Source organism: Rhamphochromis sp. 'chilingali', assembly GCF_963969265.1.
Source record: "Rhamphochromis sp. 'chilingali' genome assembly, chromosome: 19".
NCBI classification, from domain to species: domain Eukaryota; kingdom Metazoa; phylum Chordata; class Actinopteri; order Cichliformes; family Cichlidae; genus Rhamphochromis; species Rhamphochromis sp. 'chilingali'.
The window spans coordinates 8,211,491-8,236,199 of NC_137946.1; the positions used below are offsets into that span (position 1 = coordinate 8,211,491).

Genomic DNA, 24,709 nt, shown 5'->3' on the forward strand with positions numbered 1-24,709 from the left:
ACGTGACAACGGCATTACGTAACATCCCCACCGCTTTTCTGCTTAAAGCCCTCCAACGCTCTTCCCTTTTTTTCAGTCCTGTCATTTTCTCCCCTCAAGCTAATCTTTAACTCTTTCAGGCTGGAGACAGACGAAGTTTCGCATTTCAACGCTAAGCATTAACCTTTTATAAAAAAAATAGTAGGTTTACCCTGCCGACAGTTTCCCTGCCAGCGTTGGGTTTTTTTTGTTTTGCTTTGTTTTTTGGCCGACAGACACAGTTTCCTCACTTTTCATCTTCCTTAAAAAAAGGAAAATTAAAAAAAAAATCAGCTGCTATATTCAGAATTAAATGTTTTAGTTCTTCTAATGTGACATTAAAGTAGGCAGGAAACATCCAGGATGTCACCAAAGAAACTAACTTAGCACAATATGTCTGTTTGTCATATTTAAGTCATATCTGTTTTCACATGAATTCGAAATGCAGATTCACAGATTCAAAGTTCAGTGCTTTTGTTTACACTTAAAGGTTCAACAACTGGAGACAACCGATAGATCCAGTGTAATCCACAACTTCACAGTTACAGTCTCAAGAAGACACCATTTTAATCAAGCCCTCACTCCTTGCCACAAGATCACTCTGGGAGGATTACTAACACCCAAATATCCTGGGCAGAAGGGAGCAGGAGTCACAAGGACATAAATGTTTAACCACAGGAGGGCCAAGTCAGAGGCGGAGCCAGACATTTGAAACACCCGGGGCTTAGCCCTAAAGGGTAGTACGCATGTGGGATTTTTTTTTTTTTTTTTTTTTTTGGGGGGGGGGGGGGGGGGGGGGTGTTAGAAATGACTGAAAGATTAATAGGCTCTGTTTTGAGTTTCAAAAAAGAATGACTTCACAGAGGGAAAAATATATATCACATATGCAGGACACCTTAAACTAGTTTTTTAATTAAGCAGCAAGGCAGAACAAAGTCGGGGCTGTATCAAGACACGAGGACTAAACCCCAATTCAACCAGACCCAGAACTGATCCTGAATTAAAACAGGACTACAACAGTTCAAAATCAGGACTACAGAATCAGAACTAGATGATAGTAGTACTAAAAATCATCATATACCTGCACTACACTTGTTTTTTTAATTCTAAGAAAAGTCCACTATTTAGATTGAGAAAAGTTTATATAATTATTTAGCCTTGTTGCGCAAAAAAGCCTGCATAACTTAAATGTAGAATTTGAAAAATAGCAAACCTAAAAAGAAACACTAGGTACAAGATACATGAGGACCTATGATACGGTGATACTTTTGGTAAACAACCATTTGACTAACATGTGTGTCTCACCTGCTCTTGTTCCACCTCTGTTCTGTCCTCATTCTCCATCTCCCTCTCTGTTCCTCTCTCTCCCTCTTTGTGCTGACAATCATCAAATATACAGTTGAAACCAGATATTTACACACTCTTCAGATCAAAACACAAACACTTTTTTAATTGTAACATCAAATCAGACTAAATGTTTATTTTTTTAGATTGATAAATATAAAAAACATATTTGTTAACTTTAAGAGTAAAGAGAGAAACTATCTGTATTTCTTAATTGCAAATGGCACCAAATTGTATTCAAACTGAGCCACACCTATGGAGGTCCACAATTCTTTTCCTGGTGTTTTGGTTGACATCTCTTGATTTTCCCATGTCACAGAAACAGTGTTTTGCCTTATATGCATCCACAGCTGTGCCACCAGTTTACTCACATGGACTCTACTAACCTATCAGAAGCTTCTGCAGCTCAGAATGGAATCGTCTGCAGTTTTCTTATTAATTAACAATAAACTTAGTGTACATGTGCTCCTAATTTTGATCAAAGTGATAAAAAATAGACAGCTCTGTCTCTCTTTATTCTGACATTTAACTAATTCAAAAGATGTTTCAATATTTATCTAAAACAAAAGTTTACTCTAAATTAATGTTGTACAGTAAAAATGTTTTATGTTTTCTCCCTAAAGTGTATGTAAATATCTGGTTACAAATGTGAATATCCTGCTGTGTACTGAAATCCCTCTTGTTTTGCATAGAAATATACTGAACAACATACAAAGCATAGTATATAAAATAACATTTACCTGAGTTTTTTCTTTGAAAGAAGCCTCTAATGTCCATTCTTATATTTCAGTACATAACTGAAACCGATTTAGTCGGGGAGGGTAAGAACTGAAAATATGAAATAAACACATGTAAGCTAAGACTCTCTAAAAACAATAGCATTTGTTCGGCTTTTCATTTCGCCATTTGTTGATTCACTTGAACAGCAAGTAACATAATATTGGTCAAGTGATCAGTTTGATATCAATCTTTCGTGATGCACCGTCATATTTACATTATTTGTACGGTATGAATGATTTGCTTTGGTACCTGCTCAAACGTAAGCTCTCCTTATGGCTGGCTCCGTTTCTTCAACAGCGTACTCACAGGCAGCAGCTGCCCCGCCCTCTTGCTCAGTCGCTTAGTGTCTGAGCTCGGATCATACCAATATCAGGGGGGATTCACGCACAGTCGTAAATTCCCACAGTGTGCACTATGTGCTTCGAATATTGCTTGCACTTTTTGTTTTATACAGTTGTCAGCCAAGCATCTAACTATGAAAAAATTACACCCCAAAAGACCCCGGGCTTCTGACAAAAAGACCCGGGCTTAAGCCCAGTAAGCCACCCCCACGCTCCGCCCCTGGGCCAAGTCCACTAACAGTTCTTAGTTAAAAATCCAGCCTTGAGTGAACTGCTTCATCAAGCTTAAGTCATAGGTCATAATCAAATAACCCACAGGTGAGATAATCAGCCCAGGTGCACAATGTTGGTAGGCAGGAGATGGAGGAAGAACCGCCTCTGAAACACAGGGTGTAGTTAGTACGCACACACACATACACACACACACGGAGAGAGAGAGCGAGAGAGGTGAGTCTCTCTCTCACACACACACACACACACACACACGGAGAGAGAGAGAGAGAGAGAGAGAGAGAGAGAGAGAGAGAGAGAGAGGTGAGTCGGCCAGGAGCACTGAGGGTCCATGACACTGTCTAGAATCAAATTTTGACTGTGACTCAGTTTCCATCATAATGCCATGCATACAGTGACCTGTTGCTTACAAACATATTAAACCTTTTTCACCTACCTAAACCTCTGTTCAACTCTATCCAAATTTACAATTATACTATATTTATATTATAAAAACGACCCAAGCACAACTATTGTAGTGTCTAAAAATTATTTAGACCTAATAATCACAGATTTCAATAATTTTATAGCCTTGGGTTAGTTATCAAATCTAAGGCCAAAGCTCATACATGTCCTTCCTTTATTGTGCAGATTCAACAAGGGGCAGGTACCTCCGTTCAAAGAGGGGAGAAATAGACTTCGGTGTTACAGCTGTAATTTAAAACCATGTTTGGAGTGCAGTGGATCCTGTTAAATGTCACAGTTCATATCAATGCATATATTCTCTTTAGAACCTCAGCTGACATTTTGAAGTGAGTCATTAGAAAGAACACAAAGCAAGCATGAAACCTCATTCTTCCTGCACTTGTGTCTCTGTCCATCCTCCTAATTGCTTTTCTGGATTGACGTTCCCACATAAACACTGTTTGTGTTGACTTTGACTACACTTTAACCCTTTAGTTAAATGTCTGCCACTTCATCACTTTCTTGCCTTTTCCGTCTCCCAGTTATAAAGGGCAGAGTGGATGGGAACTATCATATTATTGATTCTTAATCATTGACTTATTCATTTGTTCATGTGTGTACCCCTTTAATCCTGCAGTTGGAGATGGGTTTAATTACTTATATAGTCATGGGTAGCTTCAGCTATGATAACTAAAGCTTTAGTAATACAGGTGTGTGATTCCAGAAAGTTTTAGAAAGATCATCAGAAAGGTAGTTCAAGAATAATAGCTGTTTAAGTCCACAGCTAGGTTAGTTAAAATATTAATACTCATATGAGATTATTCAGCTGGCTATGCAAGAGTACAGAGGAGGACATCATGGCTGACTCAGAAGAGATAGTAATAAGGAAGAAAATTAAGAATAATTTCCTAGATAAGCAACAGAGCCTCATTGCATAATATTCCAGTTTATTGTGAAAAACAGGAAATAAATCATCTGATGATAATATCCTATTGGGGAGGATCCCTCAGACCAACAACTGTATGGAAAAAAAAATCATTGATCTACCACTCATTAAGCATTTTTCAATAGGTATGTGTTACATGGAGAGGCTTCTTATATTTAAATGTTAACACCCTAACAGATGTTTTGTGAGCCAGTCCAACCACATTTACTGTTTTAGATGATGGTGAACATAAGCGCACAGGTATATGTCCCAATTGAAATAAGACATGGCAAACTTTAGCTTATTTTAATATGCTTATTGTTTACTTTGAGATCAGTTTCCATCTAAGCTTTCTTCTACGATACAGTAGTGTGCACATGCCAGGAATAAACCCTTGATGTTATTTCCCAGTATTATGTCTACCATCTTTCCTCTGGGTAACCTGCTTGATGTCAATAGATGGCACAGCATCTTTGCAAATAAAAAACCCTGATAACCTTCAGCGTTCTCCAGAAGGTGAACCTAACCATACTACCGTTTTTGCAATGACTTAGCACTGAAGCGCAGGCAAAGGTATAGTAATGTCCTTTAATTCAGGACCCTTATCATGAAACTTTGTTGTAGCTAGTAGTACATGATGTTAATTCAAGGCAATATTTAACTAATTTGCATTTATTCCTAATGTATTTTCACATTCATACATGAAAGGCTGTATTTCTTGCATGTCATATCTAGCTGTTTACATCTAAACATGCATGGAACCAGAAGTCCTTTGGCTGACAGTTTATAAAAGTATTTGTTCTAAAAAAAAAAAAAAAAAAAAAAAAGTATGCTTTGATTATAATCTATGCCACAGCTTTACATGAATCATGGTTCAAGGCAGACATAGTATAGTTGTGTTTTATTCAGGAGAAAAGTTTAAAGTTTGCAGGCCTGTTCTTTTTCAACATAAACATATCTCCCCCCCTCCAAAAAAAAAAAATCAGTGTCTCACACCCTATTGCTGTCTGTCATATACAAAAAGCAGCAACACTTAAATGGCGTTCAATCCTTTATTGATATGCAATATTTGGTCGAAAAAGGTTAAAACTTAGCAGTGGGTAACAATTTCGTAACAAGGCATTCATACCATCAGCTGTTTATTTTAAGGAAGCAACATTAATGGAATTGTATTGAATCATTTCTTTACTGCCCACCCCTGAGACGCAGAACAAGGTGGAGGGTGGACTCCTTCTGGATGTTGTAGTCAGAGAGGGTGCGGCCATCTTCCAGCTGCTTGCCAGCAAAGATCAGCCTCTGCTGGTCAGGGGGAATGCCTTCCTTATCCTGGATCTTGGCCTTGACGTTCTCGATGGTGTCACTGGGCTCAACCTCCAGGGTGATGGTCTTGCCAGTGAGGGTCTTCACGAAGATCTGCATGCCACCCCTGAGACGCAGGACAAGGTGGAGGGTGGACTCCTTCTGGATGTTGTAGTCAGAGAGGGTGCGGCCATCTTCCAGCTGTTTGCCAGCAAAGATCAGCCTCTGCTGGTCAGGGGGAATGCCTTCCTTATCCTGGATCTTGGCCTTGACGTTCTCGATGGTGTCACTGGGCTCAACCTCCAGGGTGATGGTCTTGCCAGTGAGGGTCTTCACGAAGATCTGCATGCCACCCCTGAGACGCAGGACAAGGTGGAGGGTGGACTCCTTCTGGATGTTGTAGTCAGAGAGGGTGCGGCCATCTTCCAGCTGCTTGCCAGCAAAGATCAGCCTCTGCTGGTCGGGGGGAATGCCCTCCTTATCCTGGATTTTGGCCTTCACGTTTTCAATTGTGTCACTTGGCTCAACCTCCAAGGTGATGGTCTTGCCAGTGAGGGTCTTCACGAAGATCTGCATGCCACCCCTGAGACGCAGGACAAGGTGGAGGGTGGACTCCTTCTGGATGTTGTAGTCAGAGAGGGTGCGGCCATCTTCCAGCTGCTTGCCGGCAAAGATCAGCCTCTGCTGGTCGGGGGGAATGCCCTCCTTATCCTGGATTTTGGCCTTGACGTTCTCAATGGTGTCACTGGGCTCAACCTCCAGGGTGATGGTCTTGCCAGTGAGGGTCTTCACGAAGATCTGCATGCCACCCCTGAGACGCAGGACAAGGTGGAGGGTGGACTCCTTCTGGATGTTGTAGTCAGAGAGGGTGCGGCCATCTTCTAGCTGCTTGCCGGCAAAGATCAGCCTCTGCTGGTCGGGGGGAATGCCCTCCTTATCCTGGATTTTGGCCTTGACGTTCTCAATGGTGTCACTGGGCTCAACCTCCAGGGTGATGGTCTTGCCAGTGAGGGTCTTCACGAAGATCTGCATGCCACCCCTGAGACGCAGGACAAGGTGGAGGGTGGACTCCTTCTGGATGTTGTAGTCAGAGAGGGTGCGGCCATCTTCTAGCTGCTTGCCGGCAAAGATCAGCCTCTGCTGGTCGGGGGGAATGCCCTCCTTATCCTGGATTTTGGCCTTCACGTTCTCGATGGTGTCGCTGGGCTCAACCTCAAGGGTGATGGTCTTGCCAGTGAGGGTCTTCACAAAGATCTGCATGTTTGCGCCTGTATAAAATTTGATGGATATTAATTAAGAATTAAAAGCAATTTAAAACATTCCACATTACTCCAACACACACACACACACACACACACACACACACACAAAATCAGATAAATATGAATAAATAGATAAAGATGAATTATTGATTAAAAAGCTCTTTACCCCCCCAAAAAAATAAATAAATGCATTAGAAATTACATTACTTTAAGTTTAAGCTCAAATATGGATTAAAAAGAAATTCTTTAAAAAAAGAAAAGAAAAAAGTATTAAATAATATTACTATGAAGCGCCTAAGAATGAGAACAGCAGGAGCCATTTCAGCCCAAGCGCCATTTTGAGATCTCAGTGACCTTCCTTTTGTTCAGCAGCCGGTAATGGAGGTTACTGGAAATGTTGAGTCACTGCTGTAAGCGAACGTTACCAAAACGCTGCTGCGTAACAAAAGGGTAGTAAAAAGAAAGAAAATCGACAATGGAACGACGACGAAATACGTATTAACTTTATATAAGAGAAAAATATAATTCGGAAGAACTACTGTATTTTGGAGACCTTTGTTACCTCTCGTTAGCGCAACCCAAATATCGTTCAACACAATGATACTAATGCAACATATTTATTAAAAACAAACGTTTCTGGAATATCAAAAGATATAGAAATAGGAAAATACTTACGACTGGTAAGTGAGGCGAAAAACTGCTCTGAGGCACGAAATTGTCTTTCTCTTTTCTTTCACGTAGGTAGGTCTGCGGGAGCAATGTCTAGCAGTGTGTTATATAGTATGGAGGTGCACACGTCATCCAGAAATCTCCATCCGCGTCAATAAGTAGTTCCCACCCTCCCAAAAGTCACTGCTTCAATATTTATAAGTCCAATATTTATAACTTAGTTCTACAATAATATATATTTTTTAATTATTTTACTCATAAACGTAATTATTTCAAAGTCGAAGCTATTACGTTTGTAAGAATGCACTCATAAATCCTCCACCGCGGAATGATATCATCTATGCACTACGACTCTGGAATTTGCTCGAACCAGCACAGCAACGGGAATCTTCCCCGAGCTTCTGATTGGATGACACAGTTGTTTGTTTGATCAGCGATTGGTTGCTGTGTTACAGTAAGTAACATTTCACGATAAAGTTATGGTTATGTCCAATGACTGGCTATGACAATAAGGTTAAAAAAGGAGCTTAAACGTGACCTAAATCGACAAACCATTATATATATTTTAGGCTATAGAAGTATAGGCTACGTGTCACATTCAAGCGTCGCGTCATGGATATAGATTGAAAAATAAGAGTTCGCCATGTCAGAATGACTATTCGTATGACTAACATACCGAAGACTGACATGTACACTCAGGAAGTGTGTTCATCTCTATCAGATATTTCAACCTTTAACAGATGGCAACGCGCTTAGTAAATGTAATAGCAGCTGACGCGACAGCGGGATATTTTAAGGCGGAAGTTCGCCTCTATGGCCGACCTCATTTATTTTTTTTAGCAAGCCACACTGCGCATCTAAAAAAAAAGAATGCGTTAATGATGAATAGTCAGGACATCAGTACAAAATACTGATTATGGGCACACCGTGTATGCATAGATGCACAGTATATGCACACCTAACGTTGATGATAAGCAAGGTTTAGCAGACCTGATGTGCTTATTTGCTGTGTTGCCAACTTATAGGGATCTGTTACTGTGTAACTTAAAATTAAGTAGCTTATTCAAATGCTAGCTTGGTTTATTTGAATCTAGTTGTTATCAGTGAAAATATGCACATAAAAGTTACTATAAAGTAAAAGCATGACTAGTATGTTTCTCTTTAGTCTCATGATGCACATGCACAGACAGGTCATTGTCAAGTCTCCACTGGAGAGATAAACCTGTATGGGGGGTAGAAATTCAACTACATTATCTACATTGCTGAACACAATGATAAACAATTAGTTTCCTCATAGAGTATAATAAACTTATTCAGGCCTCACAGACATATTGTTATCTTTGTGGCTTGGGCTGAACAGTTCTAACAGCTTTAGTGTAATGCTTACACCTACTTTGTAAGTCCCTCAGGTAATATGACATCTCTTCATTTTATTTCCATGAGCAATATCAAGAAAACACGAGTTCATCTAGTTTCAGCATGTTGTCAACACGCAGTTGAAACTAGAACATTCCAACAAGGTAAAGTCAGATTGAACATTGTAGGGAATGACTGCAGGTCATTAAGTGATCTATCTGTTTAGAGCATCTAATTTTTTGTATTTCCTGGTTTCCAAAGTTTATTTCCAGGACTGTAATTACTGATCAGTGCCCACTTTTAGCACCCACCACTATTTAAGGTAGCACTGTAAACTAAATCAGCTTGGGCTCATGGGGCCTTGTGGGTTTCTATTTTTGGGAGTTTGGCTATAATGCAGCTCTGAGAGCCCTGATTCAAATAAAATATGTATTTGGGTCACAGCATTCTGTTAGCCCACCCCTCTGGCACTGTGTCATATGAAACCCAACTCATGATGCACCACGCCTTTGCTTTCCAACACAGAGCAGGGCATCTGGCTGATCTAGTTCTGCCTCTGAGGAATGTGTTTGTGCAAGCCTGCTGTACCTCGCCCTGCCCTTTGTTATGTGGACTATCTCAAAGTGTTCCAGGAAAAGATTGCAAGCAGGAAGTAGGTCTGGTTAACATGGAATCAACATGTTCACACCTTGGAAAAACAAGAAATCGGACTTTTATTTTAAATATAAAATGAGTACATGAGTTGCTGTGTTTGAATCAAAAGCTTAGCTTCTGTAGGTAAAAGGTTCTTTATCAATTCAAATGTGGTTCTTATCAGAGCTGCACTTTAATCAGGTTCATTGTTTTCCATGGCAGGATGACTGGAACTTTTGATTGGGAGCTCCACGTCAGCAAGTTTCACAACTAACATGTGACACCCTTTCAACCTGAACTTTACGTAAGACTTGGATAGAGACATTCTAGCATTTTCCTTCACGTGGCTTAAAAAGGTGAATCCTTACCAAATCTCACTGTAAATGTATTTATACTGATTCAATTACAGCATGGACCTGGTGAAACATACAGGTGGCTGCCACTGTGGGGCTGTGCGATTTGAAGTCTGGAATTCCCCAGACCTCCATGTTTTTCATTGCAAGTATGAACAATTAATTCAGTGATAGAAACTAGGTAGTAATTCTGGAACATAGCCTAAACGTTCAAATATCTTATTCATGCCATGTTGAAGGCATTTCAAACAACAAAATACACTTTAATCCATATGAACTGATATGTTCTCTCCAGTTGCAGCATTTGCACAAAGAAGCAAAATCATCATTTCATTGTGCCAAAAAATCGCTTCACGCTCTTACAGGTAAGGAACTTTGTTTGAAACGCATTGTTTTATTTAATATACAGTACTGTGCAAAAGTCTAGAGGCACCCTTATTTTTTATGTATTGCTTCCAAAGGAGCCAGACTCTTCTATAATTTTTCAAAGTGGTCTTAACCATTAATTCTTCAGGCTTTCTGAAGGTTGTCAAAAAGCCGGAATTAATTATTCGTGAAGCCACTTATGGCTTATGAATCTATGAATCATTCAATCATAAAATAGCACCTGACTCAAGCTGTTAGCTAAAAACATGGAATATCTTGGCCTTAAAAAAAACTGAGGAAACTGTAAGGTGGAGGACAAAAGAATGACTGGCAGGCCTGTCTCCAGCAGATGAGCAGTATCTGAAAGTCATGTTCCTAAAAAACAATCCCAGACAATTTTTCCTGAAGACTATTTAAATAAATTACAGGACAGTTCGTCTGGAAGAATTCAGGCTGTGTGGAAGAATAAAGGTGGCTATACCAAATACTGACTTTCATTCAAATCTACTTTTGCCTTATATACTGTATTTCGATGTATGTTTGCACATATATTAAAATTAATTACTGCACCTAGCAAAATTAGGGTTGACCCAAGACTTCTACAATCCTGGATATTTAAAATTTACATTGAATTTTAGCATACTTTGTTTTGTTTTTTTCCATTCTTAGGGTTTGGAAAATCTGACCACGTACACATTTAACACTCATGTTGCAAAACACACCTTCTGTAAAACCTGTGGAGTTCAAAGTTTCTACACACCACGCTCCAACCCAGACGGATATGGTATGACCCTGACAACTCACCGACACACTTGGTCTCATGTGTTGTAAACAGAATTCAACACCCCGCTAATGTTTACTCCATACCAACCAACCCAGTTGTCTCTTTAATGTCATGTTTTTATGCTATTTGTAGCAAACAGAAACTGTATGTTCACAGTGGGATTTGAATGCAAATCAAATGACAACCTTCTGTTATTCATGTCTTCATCTCAATTAGGCATTGCTCCACATTGTCTGGATCCAGGTACTGTGCACAGTGTCACAGTGGAGAACTTTTGTGGGGAGAAGTGGGAAGAAAGTATGCAAGTTCACGAAACTATCAGAGACATGTCAAAACCAGAGGAAAACCAACCTACTGTCATATAAGAAACTTTATTTTTCAATCAGCATGACATCAGAAACATTCAACAGTACTTTCATTGGTCTTTAAAGTAATAAAAAAAAGTCATAACCCCTTGGAAAAGCTTAAATACTCTATATTTTAATACAGTGCTGTGACTGAGTCAATAAAAGTTTTTCTGTAACAAAAAAGGATGAGAAGTTTCTTCTATTATTAAATATTATCTAAAAAATAACAGTGTTTAAGAAAAATGCATATCACCTACTGCTGTTAACAGAGTATCAAAGACATTTGTAAACAGCTTCTAAATTCCCTGTAGTGTAAGAAATGTGGCAATCAGTGCATCAGAGCTTTTAATAGATCTTCAGGTTCTTTGGTCCCTGAGCAATGGTTTGGAATGTGTTTATGAACATGTAGCGTGAGAACGTGATGTAGAGGTAACGAAACCACAGCAGCTGAGTGCGATGGCACAGCATGGCAGCCTGAAAAAGACACAAAGTTGTTTTTAAGGGAGATAATACAACTCGCACTTCTCGCTCTACCTCTGAGAAAGAGTCCAGCCACCCTTTAGAGGATGTTCATCTCTGCAGCTCGTATCTGCGATCTCATTCTTTTGGTCAATACTGAGAGCTCGCGGTTGTAGATCAATCGATAAATCAACAGGTTTGCTCTCTTGTCACCACTACAGATGACTACAGTGCGTGGATCACAGCAGACACGCCCAATCTGCCTGTCGATCTCCCGGTCCATTCTCCCCTCAGTCACATTAACAGCAGTGTCATGTTATCTAATATAACATGAAAACATTTCCAACAGTTTCATGTTAGATAAAATGAAACTGTTGGAAATGATAACAGATAATTGACAAATGTACCTTTCCTTCAAAAACAGGGACAGTTTGAGTGTTAGTGTAGACTGTACATGATCTTATTAGAGTGTGCACTTCTCAGAGTAGAGAACATAAAGTCCTGCCAACACACAGTCTCTAGTTGGAGGCTTACTTTGGCTTGCTTGTAGGGCTTTGAGCCTATAATACAGCAGACACACGAGGGCAGAAACCAGCTGAGGGGAACATCCAGGAAGGAGATGTACTTCCTGAGAAGGCCAACGGTCACCAGGGAGAGCAAAGTGCAGTCTGGGAGAAAAGACAGAGCTGTTAATGTTTTTAAATGCTTATTTCAGAAGCATACAATTAACGAGGCCATCGTCCAGGTGCCACGCCAGCACAACGTCATTGTTTGTGATACAGTTCGTTTGAAGTGAGAATGCCTGGTACTGCTATGCTACACAAAAACACAAACTGTCAGTACTTCTTTCAGTTATTGTCTTGTGGCAGAAACACGTGAACCTTAGAGGTTTAGGAAAAGAGCAGGGAGCTTTGTTTTACAGCTGAGTGACGAGGATTAATGTCACTCTGAATTCTCATCTACTTCCCCTTTACTGTAAGACCAGTCTAACAGCTGAGGTGTAAATTCCTACTAACAAAGAACCACAGTTAATGGCATGCTGCTGGTCAAGATCATCCACTGAGCTCATGTGGGCAAAGCGGATTGACGAGCTTCTACCACAGAAACAAGTGTGTTTGTGTTTATGGTGTGGGTTCATGATTACCTGAATGTCTGTTTCTTATCACCTCTCTCCTCAAATATGTATGCTTTGATATGGCCTGTGGGCTGTAATGTTTATCAGATAAGCAAATAAGGTTGTGTAGCATGGCCCCCCACCTCACTGACCTACTTTTCCTTCTACATTCTGTTAGAAAGAATTCCCAGAATTTATCACCACAAGAACTTAGAAAAACAAAGTGAAAATTTAGTCATTTTGGAAATTCCTTTAAAAAAAAAAAAAAAAAAAAAGATTCACAAAAGACATTCTAATATCTGCGGTCAACAAGTCTTCAGAAGTTTGATGATACATTCTTATCACATTTAGAGTTTAGGTCCAATTCATTCTTCCTGCTGCCACCAACAGACCAGCGCCTTTAGTGGAGATACAATGCTCATGGGGCTTTTATGAACAGTAGAGGGCGCTGTACATTAACAAACCAGCCAGTGTACTTTGCATGGTTCTCTGCAAAAACGCAGCTGGAGAGGTGCCGTTTCTCCTGTGAAAGAACTTTGCATTTTAATATAAAGTGCTACCTAAAGCTTTCATGGTGATGAACATATTCACAAGCATACTGTACTGTAAGCAGGATAAAGTACCCCAAGAATTACTTTTACAGACGACTGTTCTGAGAGTGATCAGTGAATCTAACGCTCCTAAGCTTAGAAACCTCTTAAAAGTTCTCCCAGTGTCAAACCTACCATTGGGTACTTCTCCAGTGGAAGCGAGATGCCTGTAAGACAAAATAGTGAACATCAGTGCTGCACACAGAAAATGTCATGGAAGTGGCCACTGTGTGTGTCGAAGGATATATCAAATGCTGGGAGGTTTTTGGAAGTTTTCCTGCACTTGCATTTTTTTATGCAATGGTTATTAACACGCTGACAGAAAATGACAGCACACTGTCAAGATTTAGAGGCTGTGAAACTCGCACTCAGCCTCTCCCCCTTTTGTGTTCCAGTCAAATGGGAATTTCCAGATTCGATCTGGAGAGCACAAATCTCATTAAGGCCCACAAATGAACAGAGAGCCTTATGAGAGAAAAGAGCACGGCTCACTGCACAGACAGGTAAGTGTGGTACAGGGACTACGATGTTCTCTTCAGTGTGCAAAACACTTTTTCTTTTCTTTTTTTTGGTTTCAAACCAACAGTCTGATGCAACTTCTTGCTTGGCCGGCCTCTCCAAACCAAAGCTGCCCTCCCACCTCACCACTTCAGGGACAGGATTTACTGTTGCTCGCTGGGAGCAGAGCCGAGTGCCTCTGAGGACTCTGTTTGGATGACCTCTCAGCTATGTAACAGACCAATTCTGAAAAACATGGTGTGTGTGTGTACTTGTGGGGAAACATTTGGAACGATGGATGTTGATGTGGGTCCAAATGTTCAGCATTTTCCTGGATTGTGTTTAATGATAGCAGGGTGAATTGCTTTCTGTGTTTAAGTCACAGAGTATCCCCTCAAAATGGCATCTTAAAGTTAAGGAACTGAAGAAATAAAATAAAAAGGTTTTCCTGATGGCAAAAATCTTTAAAGTCCTTCCTGTACCTGACGGCGTTATAGATAGCTATGTGATTGGCATGGCCGCTCACGCCGCTTCCATCGAAGGTCAGCACCTGAAACAACAAAATATGTCACTGTGTGGGTGAAAAGCCGAGGCTGGGTATCTAGAAGCTGAGGCAAAGGCAGCAAGAAAGATTTTCTTAGGTTTATGTGTGTGACTGTGGAGGCTTTTTGGCAGCCGACAACTGATATTTAAAAGCCTTTTTTGTGCATGCATGCTTGCGCACCAGAGGAAACAGGTGAAAAAAAAAATCAGGTCAAAGGGAAGAGAACAAAACTCAACTAAAAGACTTGAAGTGTTTGCTCTGCTCAGGCGATATTCTACCATGACTTTGCAATCAAGCACAAGTTTAAGCAGCCAAACCAATATGTTATAAATAACGCATGATCTTTGCATCTAACTGCAAAAACACTTCAACCAAAGAAACAACATTATTCAGTTGGAAAAAAAGGAAATGGAAGTCTGTTTCCTCTGTGCTTTCCCCTGCTTATATTCATTAGGGAAAATGTTTTCTTTGCAACTGAAAGGACTCTTTAAGTTACTTTTTCACTAAAGGTGCTTTTGGCTGTGACGCGTGACAGGATGGGAGGAGACTGCCTGTTTGTTTGTCATCTTTGATAGCCAAAAAAGATCAGCAGCTAAAGCAGAATAACTCAGTCGTGCTTCTCCATTTTCTACCATGAAGACCCCCACCCCACGCCATTACTGCTGCTGTGCTTTCAGTGACTATTTTTGTTGTTGCTGAGAAAGAAATTGTCCAATTCTCAATTTACATCATTCCCATTAACTAATAGTGCGGAACTGCATTGAGTATGATAAGAATCTCTGCATACACACAGAGCACAGGCCATTTCCCCCTGGCTTCAAGGAGCCTCAAAATGCAGTCTAGTTAGGACTGAAAAGGAAGGCAGCTGACAAGGTTATTATGCAGACCACCGTGAAACTGGGATAATCAACAAGGAAGCTGCGGTGCCAAAACACATTGTACAAAGAAAACAATACAGTACATGTATTTCTAACATATAATGGCGGGGAAATTGTGCGGTGACACCGAACAGGAAATGACACAAAAGCCACTTCTTTGAAAGGCACGAACCAAACACAGAGTGGGGCGTACCATGTTGATGGAGTGAGCTCTTATGTGCTTCAGGATTTCAGAGGAGACCAATGAGACGCTCCATTCTGCTTTGGGATCATCTGGGAGTTTTCTGTAGGGCAAAAAAAAAAAAAGGAAGAAAGGGACTGCGGTTATGTATCCAGTTAGTATTAAAACAGAGTTATACAGTGTCTGCTTTGTAACCAGTTTGAACATTTAACACAGCATTTTATATATAAAAAAAAAAAAGGGCTGTTGTAGAATGCAAACATGTGGGAGCGCTGGGAAATACAGAGGTTATGGATCTGAAGGCCCTTAGTATTGTGTATATCTGAAACGCCTGGAGGCCCTCGTTTCCACAAACATCACACTTGGCCTGCTGACTCTCTTGGCCCACTAACATGCACACTCCCTTTAGGCTATAAAACGGAAGCACTGCTTTCTATGGTTGTTCAATGTCCTAAACTCGGGAGACAGAGAAAAAAAGAAACACAATATAAACACACTCACTTGCCACTGCATTAAGTACACCTGCTCATTAACATAAATATCTCATCAACTGATCCCTCAGTGTATTTAACCTTGTAGACACGGCCAAGATGACCTGCAGAAGTTCAAACTGAGCATCAGAATGGGGAAGAAATGTGATTTTAGTTACTTTGAACGTGGCGTGGTTGTTGGTGCCAGATGGTCATAAACGGCTTATTTGTCCTGCATGAGTATCTCTACAGTTTACAAAGAATAATCAGAGAAAATATCCAGTGAGCAGTTGTCCACTGGGTGAAATTTCTTGTTGATGTCAGAGCAGAATGGCTAGAAGATTGTTTGAAGCTGCTAGGAAGGCAACAGTAACTAAAATAAGCACTCATAATAACCATAGTATGCAGATGAGCATCTCTGAATGTGCTGCATGTTGAATCTTGAAGCAGATGGGCTACAGCAGCAGAAGACCACAATAAGCGCCACCATCCCATGAGCATCGTTTAAACGTCAAAGGCCACCCGTGTTTGTTGCTGACCACGTCCATCCCTTTCTGAGTTATCCTGTTGGCTGCTTCCAGCAGGATAACTCAACATGCCACAAAGCTCATATCATGACCTTGACAATGAGTTCACTGCACTCAATGGCCTCCACAGTCACCAGATCCCAGTCAAACCTTCGGGATGTGGTGGAAGGGTAGATTTGCATCCTGGATGTACAATCGACAAATCTGCAGCACCTGTGTGATGCTGTCATTCCGATATGGACCAGAATATCTGACAAATGTTTCTGGCTCAAGGTAAACTTGTGGCATGTGCGTGTACAAAGTCAGGGAAGAAACAAAAATATTTAGAACAGCAGTTTATAGAGTGATGTTGTTTTTTCTTTCAAGGGAAACGTATAGATAGGGAGATACATCAATGCCATGACATACTGTTGTACACTTGGGCTAACATGTGGGTGGAACATGTGAGACTGCATGCATGCAAGTATGTAGAGCCAGTTGCCGACATTTCTTAAGTTAAAAACAGCAAACATTTGCCACCTGCATATTCTCCAGTATGAACATTTTTGAGTCTGTTTACAGGATGAAAGAAGGTGAAATACATACACATTGTTCTCAAATCCAATATTCAGATTTCCATGTATTGTGTAAATTTGTGTAACATTTTTTCTTATTTCATTTTAATTGTATTTGTGAAGATACAAAGTAAAAATGTACCTATTTTGAAAAACATTCCAAGAATTCCTGAATCTGGAGCTCCATAAGTTAATCACTTCTAAATTGGGCCAAGCCCCATCTCTGGTAAAATTTGCACCCAAAGCCATCCAGAACATTTGGAGATTGATAGTTTGTCTCCTTGGCAACTAGCTGCAGGCTTGTATATAGACCGTGCATGGAATGGGGGTAGGTGCGGCTGTGTGTCAGCAGCTGCGTCCCTCCCCTTCATTGCTAACAATGAGCAATGAGTGGTCAGGGTCTGCTGTAAGAGGTGGAGGATGGGGTTGGGTTGGAGGGCTGACTGTGTCATCAGAGGGAGGGACAGAGGGTTAGGGGTTCACAGATAGTTTAAAACTGTCTGTCTTCGAGTGAATGCCCCACTCTTGCACTTGGATACCAGTGACCTACATTTAATAAGAGCAGTGTGTATGGACCTGCTTTGGGCTAAAAGAGAATAAAGCCAGAGTGAGATATTCATGATGCATTATTCTCACTGCTGCATTTAATTGTTTATTACTCAAAACATTTTGAATGACTCTCGATAACTGTAGCTGTGTGAAAGCTGGAAGAGGAAGGAGGAGAGAAGAAAAAAAAAAAGAACAACAAAAGATAAAAGACACCTGACCTTTCTCAAGCAGGATGTAGGCTGAGTGTCAGCTTTGCCATGGCAACAGTGCAAAATGTCCTAAAGTAACCTCCCCAGCTCCCTTTTGCAGCTTTGCATGTGGATGTCTAATTGCTTGCAGGCATCTGTATGCAGTTGTTGAACTTTGGCCCACTAAAGGGATTCTGTGTGTGTGTGTGTGTGTGTGTGTGTGTGTGTGTGTGTGTGTGTGTGTGTGTGTGTGTGTGTGTGTGTGTGTGTGTGTGTGTCAGGGAGGGCTTGTTTAGTCTGGTCACATGGACCACAGGTCTATGCAACTGCCAGACTTCTGTCCACACAGTCAGATTATATGTCCTGCTGGGAATGGCTGAGATGCCACTACGCGCCAATTGTACGCCCCTAATACAATTGGCCAGTGTAATAAGGCAGTTACAACTATAGTAACAACACTAGCTTACACGTGACGTTTCATGATAATTTACAGACATGTGCGGCTGCAGGTATGGCCAATATTTACCCATATTTAACTATTTGCAGAAAAAGAACCATGATGGAATAGGTGTGTGCTATTCACCATGGAAATTATTATCTTACTGTTGTTTTGGAAGTAATTTGTGCAGAAAAAGAGGGATTTAATGTGACAAGATTCAAAATTTGTTGTTGGCTGCAAGGTTCGGTGAATGGAAAACTAACAGTGTGACTACACAGAGGCCGATCTGTGCTGCTGACAAATGAATCTTGAGTAAAAGTATAGCCAGAGGTACTGACCTCTGGCTATACTCGGGCTGGAACATCTCATCACGGTTTACTTGGCCCTGCCATGAGCTTATAAATCAGCCAGGACTATTTTTAACCACTGATCAATGTATATTTAATGCTTGTGTGTGGATGTGCTGTCTCTGCTTGCGAGTACCACTTTCCTTTCCTGAAACTTGTGCTGAGCTCTGTGTTTACATGACTACAGAGAACTACACTAATCCAATTGACAACAGACGCTATTAGTTGATTGTTTACTTCTGCGAGAAGCTTTCTGAGTACACGTGAAATATGTTAACAGGGAAGTACAATTATTGAAGTCACAAAGAAATGAGGTAAGCCAGACAGAGTGAGACTTCACTTTAGTCTGATAGATAATGTCATGAAGAAGAAGAATGGCTGAATTTGTGCAGCGAGCAGCTATAATCAAGTTCCAGGGAGCAGAAAGAGGTAATGCCGGAGCAAGTGGAGAGGCAGCAGAGCGTGCTCAGATTGAGCTTGATCACAAAGGCCCCAACATGCACCGGGGCCCCTAGATACTGTCAACACAGCTGTCCTATTCAGTGTGCACTAAAGGGAAAATCATAATGTAAAGAAGAAGGCGCATGTTATTCCTGTGATCTTGGAGAACACTGATACAGTTGTGAGTGAGTACCATCGAAATCTGACATATAAAAAACACAATCCTACGGCCTGCTTAAAAAGCAGAAAATCCAACAGGGCCCACCCAATCTTAAATCTTCACTCTAATCAAAGTACAAGAGAGAGTGATGTATTTCCTTAAAAAAATGTAATTCAAATATACATAAACAACAGAGGCCGTAGGTTAAAAATTGCTAAAGCTACCCAGTCACATGCAAAGTGTTACTCACCTGCCACTGGGGCACAAACTTCAAAAGAAGAGCAGTAAATTTAGGTCAGAGCAATGAGTAATATCACAAAATCACCACCAAATATAACTACAGCTCACCTACAGTACCGTTGTGGCCCACCAGGAGGCCCCACTTTGGCGACAGTGGGAAGGAAAAACTCCCTTTTAACAGGAAGAAACCTCCGGAAGAACCGGGCTCAGAGGAGGGGCAGCCATCTGCTGTGACCAGTGGGGGTTATTATGTACAGTCAGCACATTATTTAGTGTTAGTTAGTTAGTGGTTGCATTACAAAAGGAGCCACATCGAACAAAAACCCAACAAAAACTCTGTGGCTCTAAACATCAGCTATTTTCCCCAATGACTAAAGCATATGGGATCAATGTTTCACAGCTGGAGGGACCAAAAACAGAAGAATTGTAATATTTCTTTATATCCTTTGGATCTTTCCCAATCCTCTCCAATATAACGCAGCAACTTTGTGAAAAAGGCTCAAAAATTACTGAGAGGCTGAGCCCAAGTATGCATATTTTTATGACACACTGATGTACAAAAGAATTCACTTATTAAAACCTGCCCAAAATAATCAACCAATTAAATAAATCATTCTGCTCACTTCCCCCCTTACGTCCTTGTTTGGAGGGGATCAGGTGCTTAATATCAGCTATCAGTATCACTCCCTGTACCCATCTGACAAACCACATAATGATCGCCAAACATCGCCAAACAATTTTATTTTAGTGAGATTTACAATGACATATATGCGTTCACATGAGTATCCAATATTTATGAATATTAGAAACACACCTCAGTATAAAAAATAGATTATAAAATTAGGCAAACGTGAACATTATAAGCTTAATGCGGCTAAAAGATGTGCACAAATAGACGCACACTGATTCTCCTATTCAAATCGTAGAAAAATGCCTCTAAATCTGATGGCTACATAGCCCTATCCCTGCTGAGATTATGCCTAAAAGACAGCACTGCCTGTGTAATTGAGCACTGTTTGACTATTGTGTGTTAGATTTCAAACTTTGAACTTGAACAGAGGGGGTTAAGAGCAAAAAGCCAAAGACTGGCTAGCTGTGTACAGACACACTAAGGGAAAAACATTTTGGAATGACCTACATTAGCAGTGCTTAGAGCGTGGCCAAAATGTATCCCACAGTCCTTGGCAGTTGCCTTCAGTAGACATGGACAAGAGGAGGAGGGGTGGGATAGATCGAGAGAGCACGAGAGAGGCTGACTGTCAGAGAGTGGAACTCAGGCTCTTAAAGTGCTGATTAGGTGTGTGTTTTGGGCAAACAACAAAATACAAAGAAAGGGAAAATGGGCCACACTCCAGTTCAGCAGAAGTGCAGAGAGCCCTAAGATCAAAGTTCAGCTATATTTTGTGTGCACAAGATGATAAAATGGGAAGTGTGTGCATGTGAGTTCAAAAAAAGCACACACACACACACACACACACACACACACACACACACACACACACACACACACACACACACACACACACACACACACACACACACACACACACACAATGCTCTCCAGGGCAGACAACCTGGGCAGTCTGCCAGCTTATAACTGAGTTCCAGGTTAGTGCAGAGTTCATACAGCTCTCCTGGTGAGCCAACATGGAGACACTCACATGTAGGCAGCCCTGATGTTCTTAGAAACCACAACATTTTCAAGAAAAGCTGCACAGTTGATCCACAGGAGAGGGGAAAACAATACTCTTTACCATTACCTTTTCTGTGTAACTTGACCTTCTATTGTGCTTTTAGCTGTAGCATAACCTGTTCTGTGTTTCTGCAACAAAACTGGAATGCACGGGCATCTTTCTTTCCGCAAGAAAATTGTTGTGCCACCAAAGAGTGACACAGTTCTCTTTAACCCCTGCCTCCCCGAGACACACACTTTTATAGATTTTCCAGTAGAACTAGCATTACTAAAAGGATCACCTCGTACACATCACTAAACCTTTAATTGACATAAATGTCAAGTTTTGAACACAATACTGAAGAATAAAGGGCTTTATTTAGGTCGCGTCCCATTTTATATAATTTAATTCCGTATTCAGGAGAAAAATATCATCATGCAACTAACATGATAAAACTTCCAACAAATACTTTCAGCTCCGGTACAGACATCCCAGTCTGCCCAGTTATTTTTTCCCAGGGATCGCTAACTAATCCTTTGTGACTGCTTAAACAGGCTGATTGATTGCTCCGGGTGTACAAACAGGCAAATGTTCTTCTAAAGACTTTCAAAAGTAACGAAATAGATACTTTAATGATAATTTGTTCTATAAATACTTGACTCTTTCAAAGATGCACATTTAAATAGATCTGTATATACAAGCTGTAAATGGATAAAAGGATCAATAGACTGATTCCGTGATGGAATTTTTAAGGTCTTTAAAGAGCCTTTTGTCCCACAGGGCTGACCCATCGCTGCCTCCAGAGCCTACTCATATATTTCCCCTGTGACACAAAGGTAATATATCAGGTCAGGCTACATCGGAGCTGTCACAGTGAGAATGGGAGGGTTGTGATTTGTGGTCAACTCTCTTATTTGTTCTTATAGACACTGGTTGGCAGGGAGGGGGTGATGAGCTCCAGCAGGAACACATGCTGAGACCTGACTCCTTAATTGAGGGCAGCATACATCAATGGACAACGCACACATCTGTATATTTAGTGGCACAAACTCCCTGATTGTGAAAGGCAAAAAACAGAATGACTCTTATTTTTATGTTGCATGCTTGGGGTAGATGGCTTCTTACTTGTGGTTTATGATGATGATTCTGGACGCTGGTATCCCCAACACGGCACAGCTGTTCAGAAGTTCTTTTTTACGCTGAGCTCCTTGATTGTAGTAGTTTCCTGCGTAACATGTAGAGGTCACATTAGATGTTAGATATGGTATTATCGCAGTAGATTATGTATAATTAGCAGTTTTTATAGTTTTAAATATGGGGGTGGCGTACAGATGGCCTCTGGAACAGGACTGGGGTTTCCCAAAGAGAACTCTGAACAACAGCCATGTTTCTTGTTCTTGTACCACTTATTGGGAAGCTTTGATTGCACTTCTGGTACCTGACAACTTGTTTTTAACTTAAGCAGTGCTTGTCACAAAGGATGTAAGCTTAAGGTAGGTACTAAAATCATTCAAAATTCAAAAACAAAACAGAAGAAGAAGAAGAAGTAAAATAAAAAGGACATAGACAACAGTGCAATGACATACAAAAAATGAACATAGTTCACAACATAAGGGAAGGTATGAAGGTACATCGATTATGTTCTCTTTCAGTTCTTATACTTTTTTTATATTTCAAACCAAATTGCAAAAAATTGGAAATGCTGTCTGAAATGTGAATAAAAACAGAATGCAATGATTTGCAAATCTCCTAAACCCATATTTTCTTCACTATAGAAGACAGGTAATATATTATATGTTTAAATAGAGGGATTTTACTATTTTATGAAAAATATCAGCTCATTTTGAATTCGATGGAAGTAACATGTAAGAAAAAAGTTGGAAGGGGGCAACATAGGGGTAAAAATGTAAGAAGTTCTACAAAAACTAATGGAGAAACAAACTGCAATTAATTAGGTTAACTGGCAAGAAGGAATGATTGTGGTTGGGTATAATAAGAAATATTAAAGAGGGAGTTTCTCTGAAGTAAAGATGAGCAGAACTTCCATTGTCTGCAAAACTATGTTTTCAAATTGTGAAACAATTTCAGAATAATGTTGGTCATCCTAAAATTATGAACACTTTAAATATGTCATCATCTACAGTACATAAGATCATTAAAAGATTCAGAGAATATGGAGAAATCTTTGTGAGCAAAAGTCAGCACAGGATGCTTGACCCTGAGACAGCGTTGCTTTAAAAACAGGCACGGTTTTGTTATGAAATCACTGCATTTGATCAGAAACACTTCCCAAAACCCTTGTCTGTGAACACAGCTCACTGTGCCATCAACAAATGCAGGTTAAAGCTCTAACATACAAAAAAGAAGCCATATCTGAATGTTGTCCAGAAACGCAGCTGTCTTCTCTGGACCAAAGCTGATTTAAAATGGACTAAGGAAACTTGGAAAGTTACTGTGATTACTGCTTGTTGTTAAAAGAAAAAGAGGGGATGGTGTATAGTAATAAACATTGCCCTGTCCCACTTTTATTGAGAAGTCTTACTGCTGTCATATTCAAAGTGATTTTTTTAAGTGCATATTTTCTCAGCTTAAACATCTGATATGTTTTCTATGTTCTATTATGCGTAAAATATGGTTTTGAGCTTAGCAAATCACTGAATTGTGTTCTAACTTTTTACACAGCATTTTAACTTTTTAGGAATTGGTGTTGTACTCCTGAAAGATGCATGAGCACTTGGTACTCTTGTGGTGTAATAACTGCTGGAAAATTAAGGAGCTCCTGTATGTCTGCAGAGCATTGCATGCACTCAAACGGGATGGATAAATCATTAAATGTGCTTGAAGTTACGGTTTGTTCACTCATTTCTCCTCTGCCTGGATCTGCTCTGTGTGCATACATTTATGTTGGATTTGAGGTGTGGTGACAAATAAGAACAACAGGGAGCAGAGGAGAAAAGCTAGTGTGACCCTAACTGACAGTAAAACAAACAAACAAACAAACAAACAAAAAGTGGGTACAAGTCTTTAATTGGTCTATATATAAATATATGGTTCTATCCGATTAGCAGGTAGGACCACTTTTCATTTTAATTTTCTGTATCTTTATATTGGTTTTTTTCTTGAGTATGCAAATATGAGTGTGCTGTCACCGTACCTTCAGACAAACAGAGCAAATGTACGGTGGCATTTAATTCAATGAGTCGTATGATCGTTGGCGCGAAGAACATACACTCGTCATCCGGATGCGCAGTTACGACCAGAGCTCTGATATCCTCGCCGTTTGTTTCTCTGCTTGATGGAGCATTCAATGCACGCTTCAACGACTTCACCAAAGTCCGCCGATGTCGAAAAAAAATGCATTTTATCAAAGCCAAATAGGACAAAATTATGATGACAGCCAAGTACAAAGTCATTATTTTGACCGTTACCGCATAAAATCCGTGTAAAAACAAAAGCCTGAAGTGTAAATGGTTCCATGTGTAACCCCCCCCAAAACAACACCCCTCGCGCAGTCTTTTAACTGTTACTAACGTTAGGCATTTATTAATTAACGCAGCAACTGGAAGTATAACTCAATTCAACAAGCATGGGTTCACATGTTTATTCCCACGATTGCCATATTTTTGTACTAATTGCAGTCTCGGTGACTTTTATTTTCGTTTCACTTTAAATAGATATATAATGAGAACGCAAGACAGAATAATT

General features: G+C 40.3%; 3 protein-coding genes across 5 annotated transcripts; 1 reads left to right on the plus strand and 2 right to left on the minus strand.

The window, feature by feature from the left end:
- Positions 1–5,121: 5,121 nt before the first annotated feature.
- On the minus strand, positions 5,122–7,476 carry LOC308386747 (polyubiquitin-C). Its single transcript, XM_080866503.1, has 2 exons — positions 7,320–7,476; positions 5,122–6,650 (listed from the first exon to the last, which is right to left on the minus strand). Exon 2 carries the CDS (start codon positions 6,640–6,642, stop codon positions 5,269–5,271), a length of 1,374 nt encoding a protein of 457 aa, XP_080722629.1. The 5' UTR covers positions 6,643–6,650; positions 7,320–7,476; the 3' UTR covers positions 5,122–5,268.
- A 187-nt stretch (positions 7,477–7,663) lies between these two features.
- On the plus strand, positions 7,664–11,335 carry cenpv (centromere protein V). Of its 3 annotated transcripts, none has more exons than XM_080866505.1 (6): positions 7,664–7,767; positions 9,525–9,606; positions 9,712–9,804; positions 9,951–10,020; positions 10,691–10,805; positions 11,022–11,335. In XM_080866505.1, the coding sequence occupies exons 3-6, from the start codon at positions 9,713–9,715 to the stop codon at positions 11,168–11,170; spliced, it is 426 nt and encodes a 141-aa protein (XP_080722631.1). In that variant the 5' UTR covers positions 7,664–7,767; positions 9,525–9,606; position 9,712; the 3' UTR covers positions 11,171–11,335. The 3 variants fall into 3 exon arrangements, with proteins under 3 accessions (XP_080722631.1, XP_080722633.1, XP_080722632.1); XM_080866507.1 differs by lacking the exon at positions 7,664–7,767 and adding an exon at positions 8,947–9,321; XM_080866506.1 differs by lacking the exon at positions 7,664–7,767 and adding an exon at positions 9,316–9,442.
- On the minus strand, positions 11,158–24,472 carry pigl (phosphatidylinositol glycan anchor biosynthesis, class L). The gene is made up of 7 exons (XM_080866504.1): positions 24,159–24,472; positions 22,130–22,229; positions 15,429–15,519; positions 14,296–14,363; positions 13,451–13,482; positions 12,146–12,279; positions 11,158–11,626 (listed from the first exon to the last, which is right to left on the minus strand). The coding sequence occupies exons 1-7, from the start codon at positions 24,415–24,417 to the stop codon at positions 11,498–11,500; spliced, it is 813 nt and encodes a 270-aa protein (XP_080722630.1). The 5' UTR covers positions 24,418–24,472; the 3' UTR covers positions 11,158–11,497.
- Between the last annotated feature and the right edge of the window lie 237 nt (positions 24,473–24,709).

What these genes read in the sequence shown, in the direction of transcription:
- LOC308386747 (XM_080866503.1), bottom strand. Translation starts at nt 6,642, where the DNA reads ATGCAGATCTTTGTGAAGACCCTCACTGGCAAGACCATCACCCTTGAG.
- cenpv (XM_080866505.1), top strand. Translation starts at nt 9,713, where the DNA reads ATGGACCTGGTGAAACATACAGGTGGCTGCCACTGTGGGGCTGTGCGA. An exon ending in ATCGCTTCACGCTCTTACAG is followed by an intron (nt 10,021 to 10,690) that starts GTAAGGAACTTT and finishes TTCCATTCTTAG; the next exon opens with GGTTTGGAAAATCTGACCAC. An exon ending in CTCCAACCCAGACGGATATG is followed by an intron (nt 10,806 to 11,021) that starts GTATGACCCTGA and finishes CATCTCAATTAG; the next exon opens with GCATTGCTCCACATTGTCTG.
- pigl (XM_080866504.1), bottom strand. Translation starts at nt 24,417, where the DNA reads ATGACTTTGTACTTGGCTGTCATCATAATTTTGTCCTATTTGGCTTTG. An exon ending in GAGCTCACTCCATCAACATG is followed by an intron (nt 14,364 to 15,428) that starts GTACGCCCCACT and finishes TTGTTGTTTCAG; the next exon opens with GTGCTGACCTTCGATGGAAG. An exon ending in AGCCCTACAAGCAAGCCAAA is followed by an intron (nt 11,627 to 12,145) that starts GTAAGCCTCCAA and finishes TGTCTTTTTCAG; the next exon opens with GCTGCCATGCTGTGCCATCG.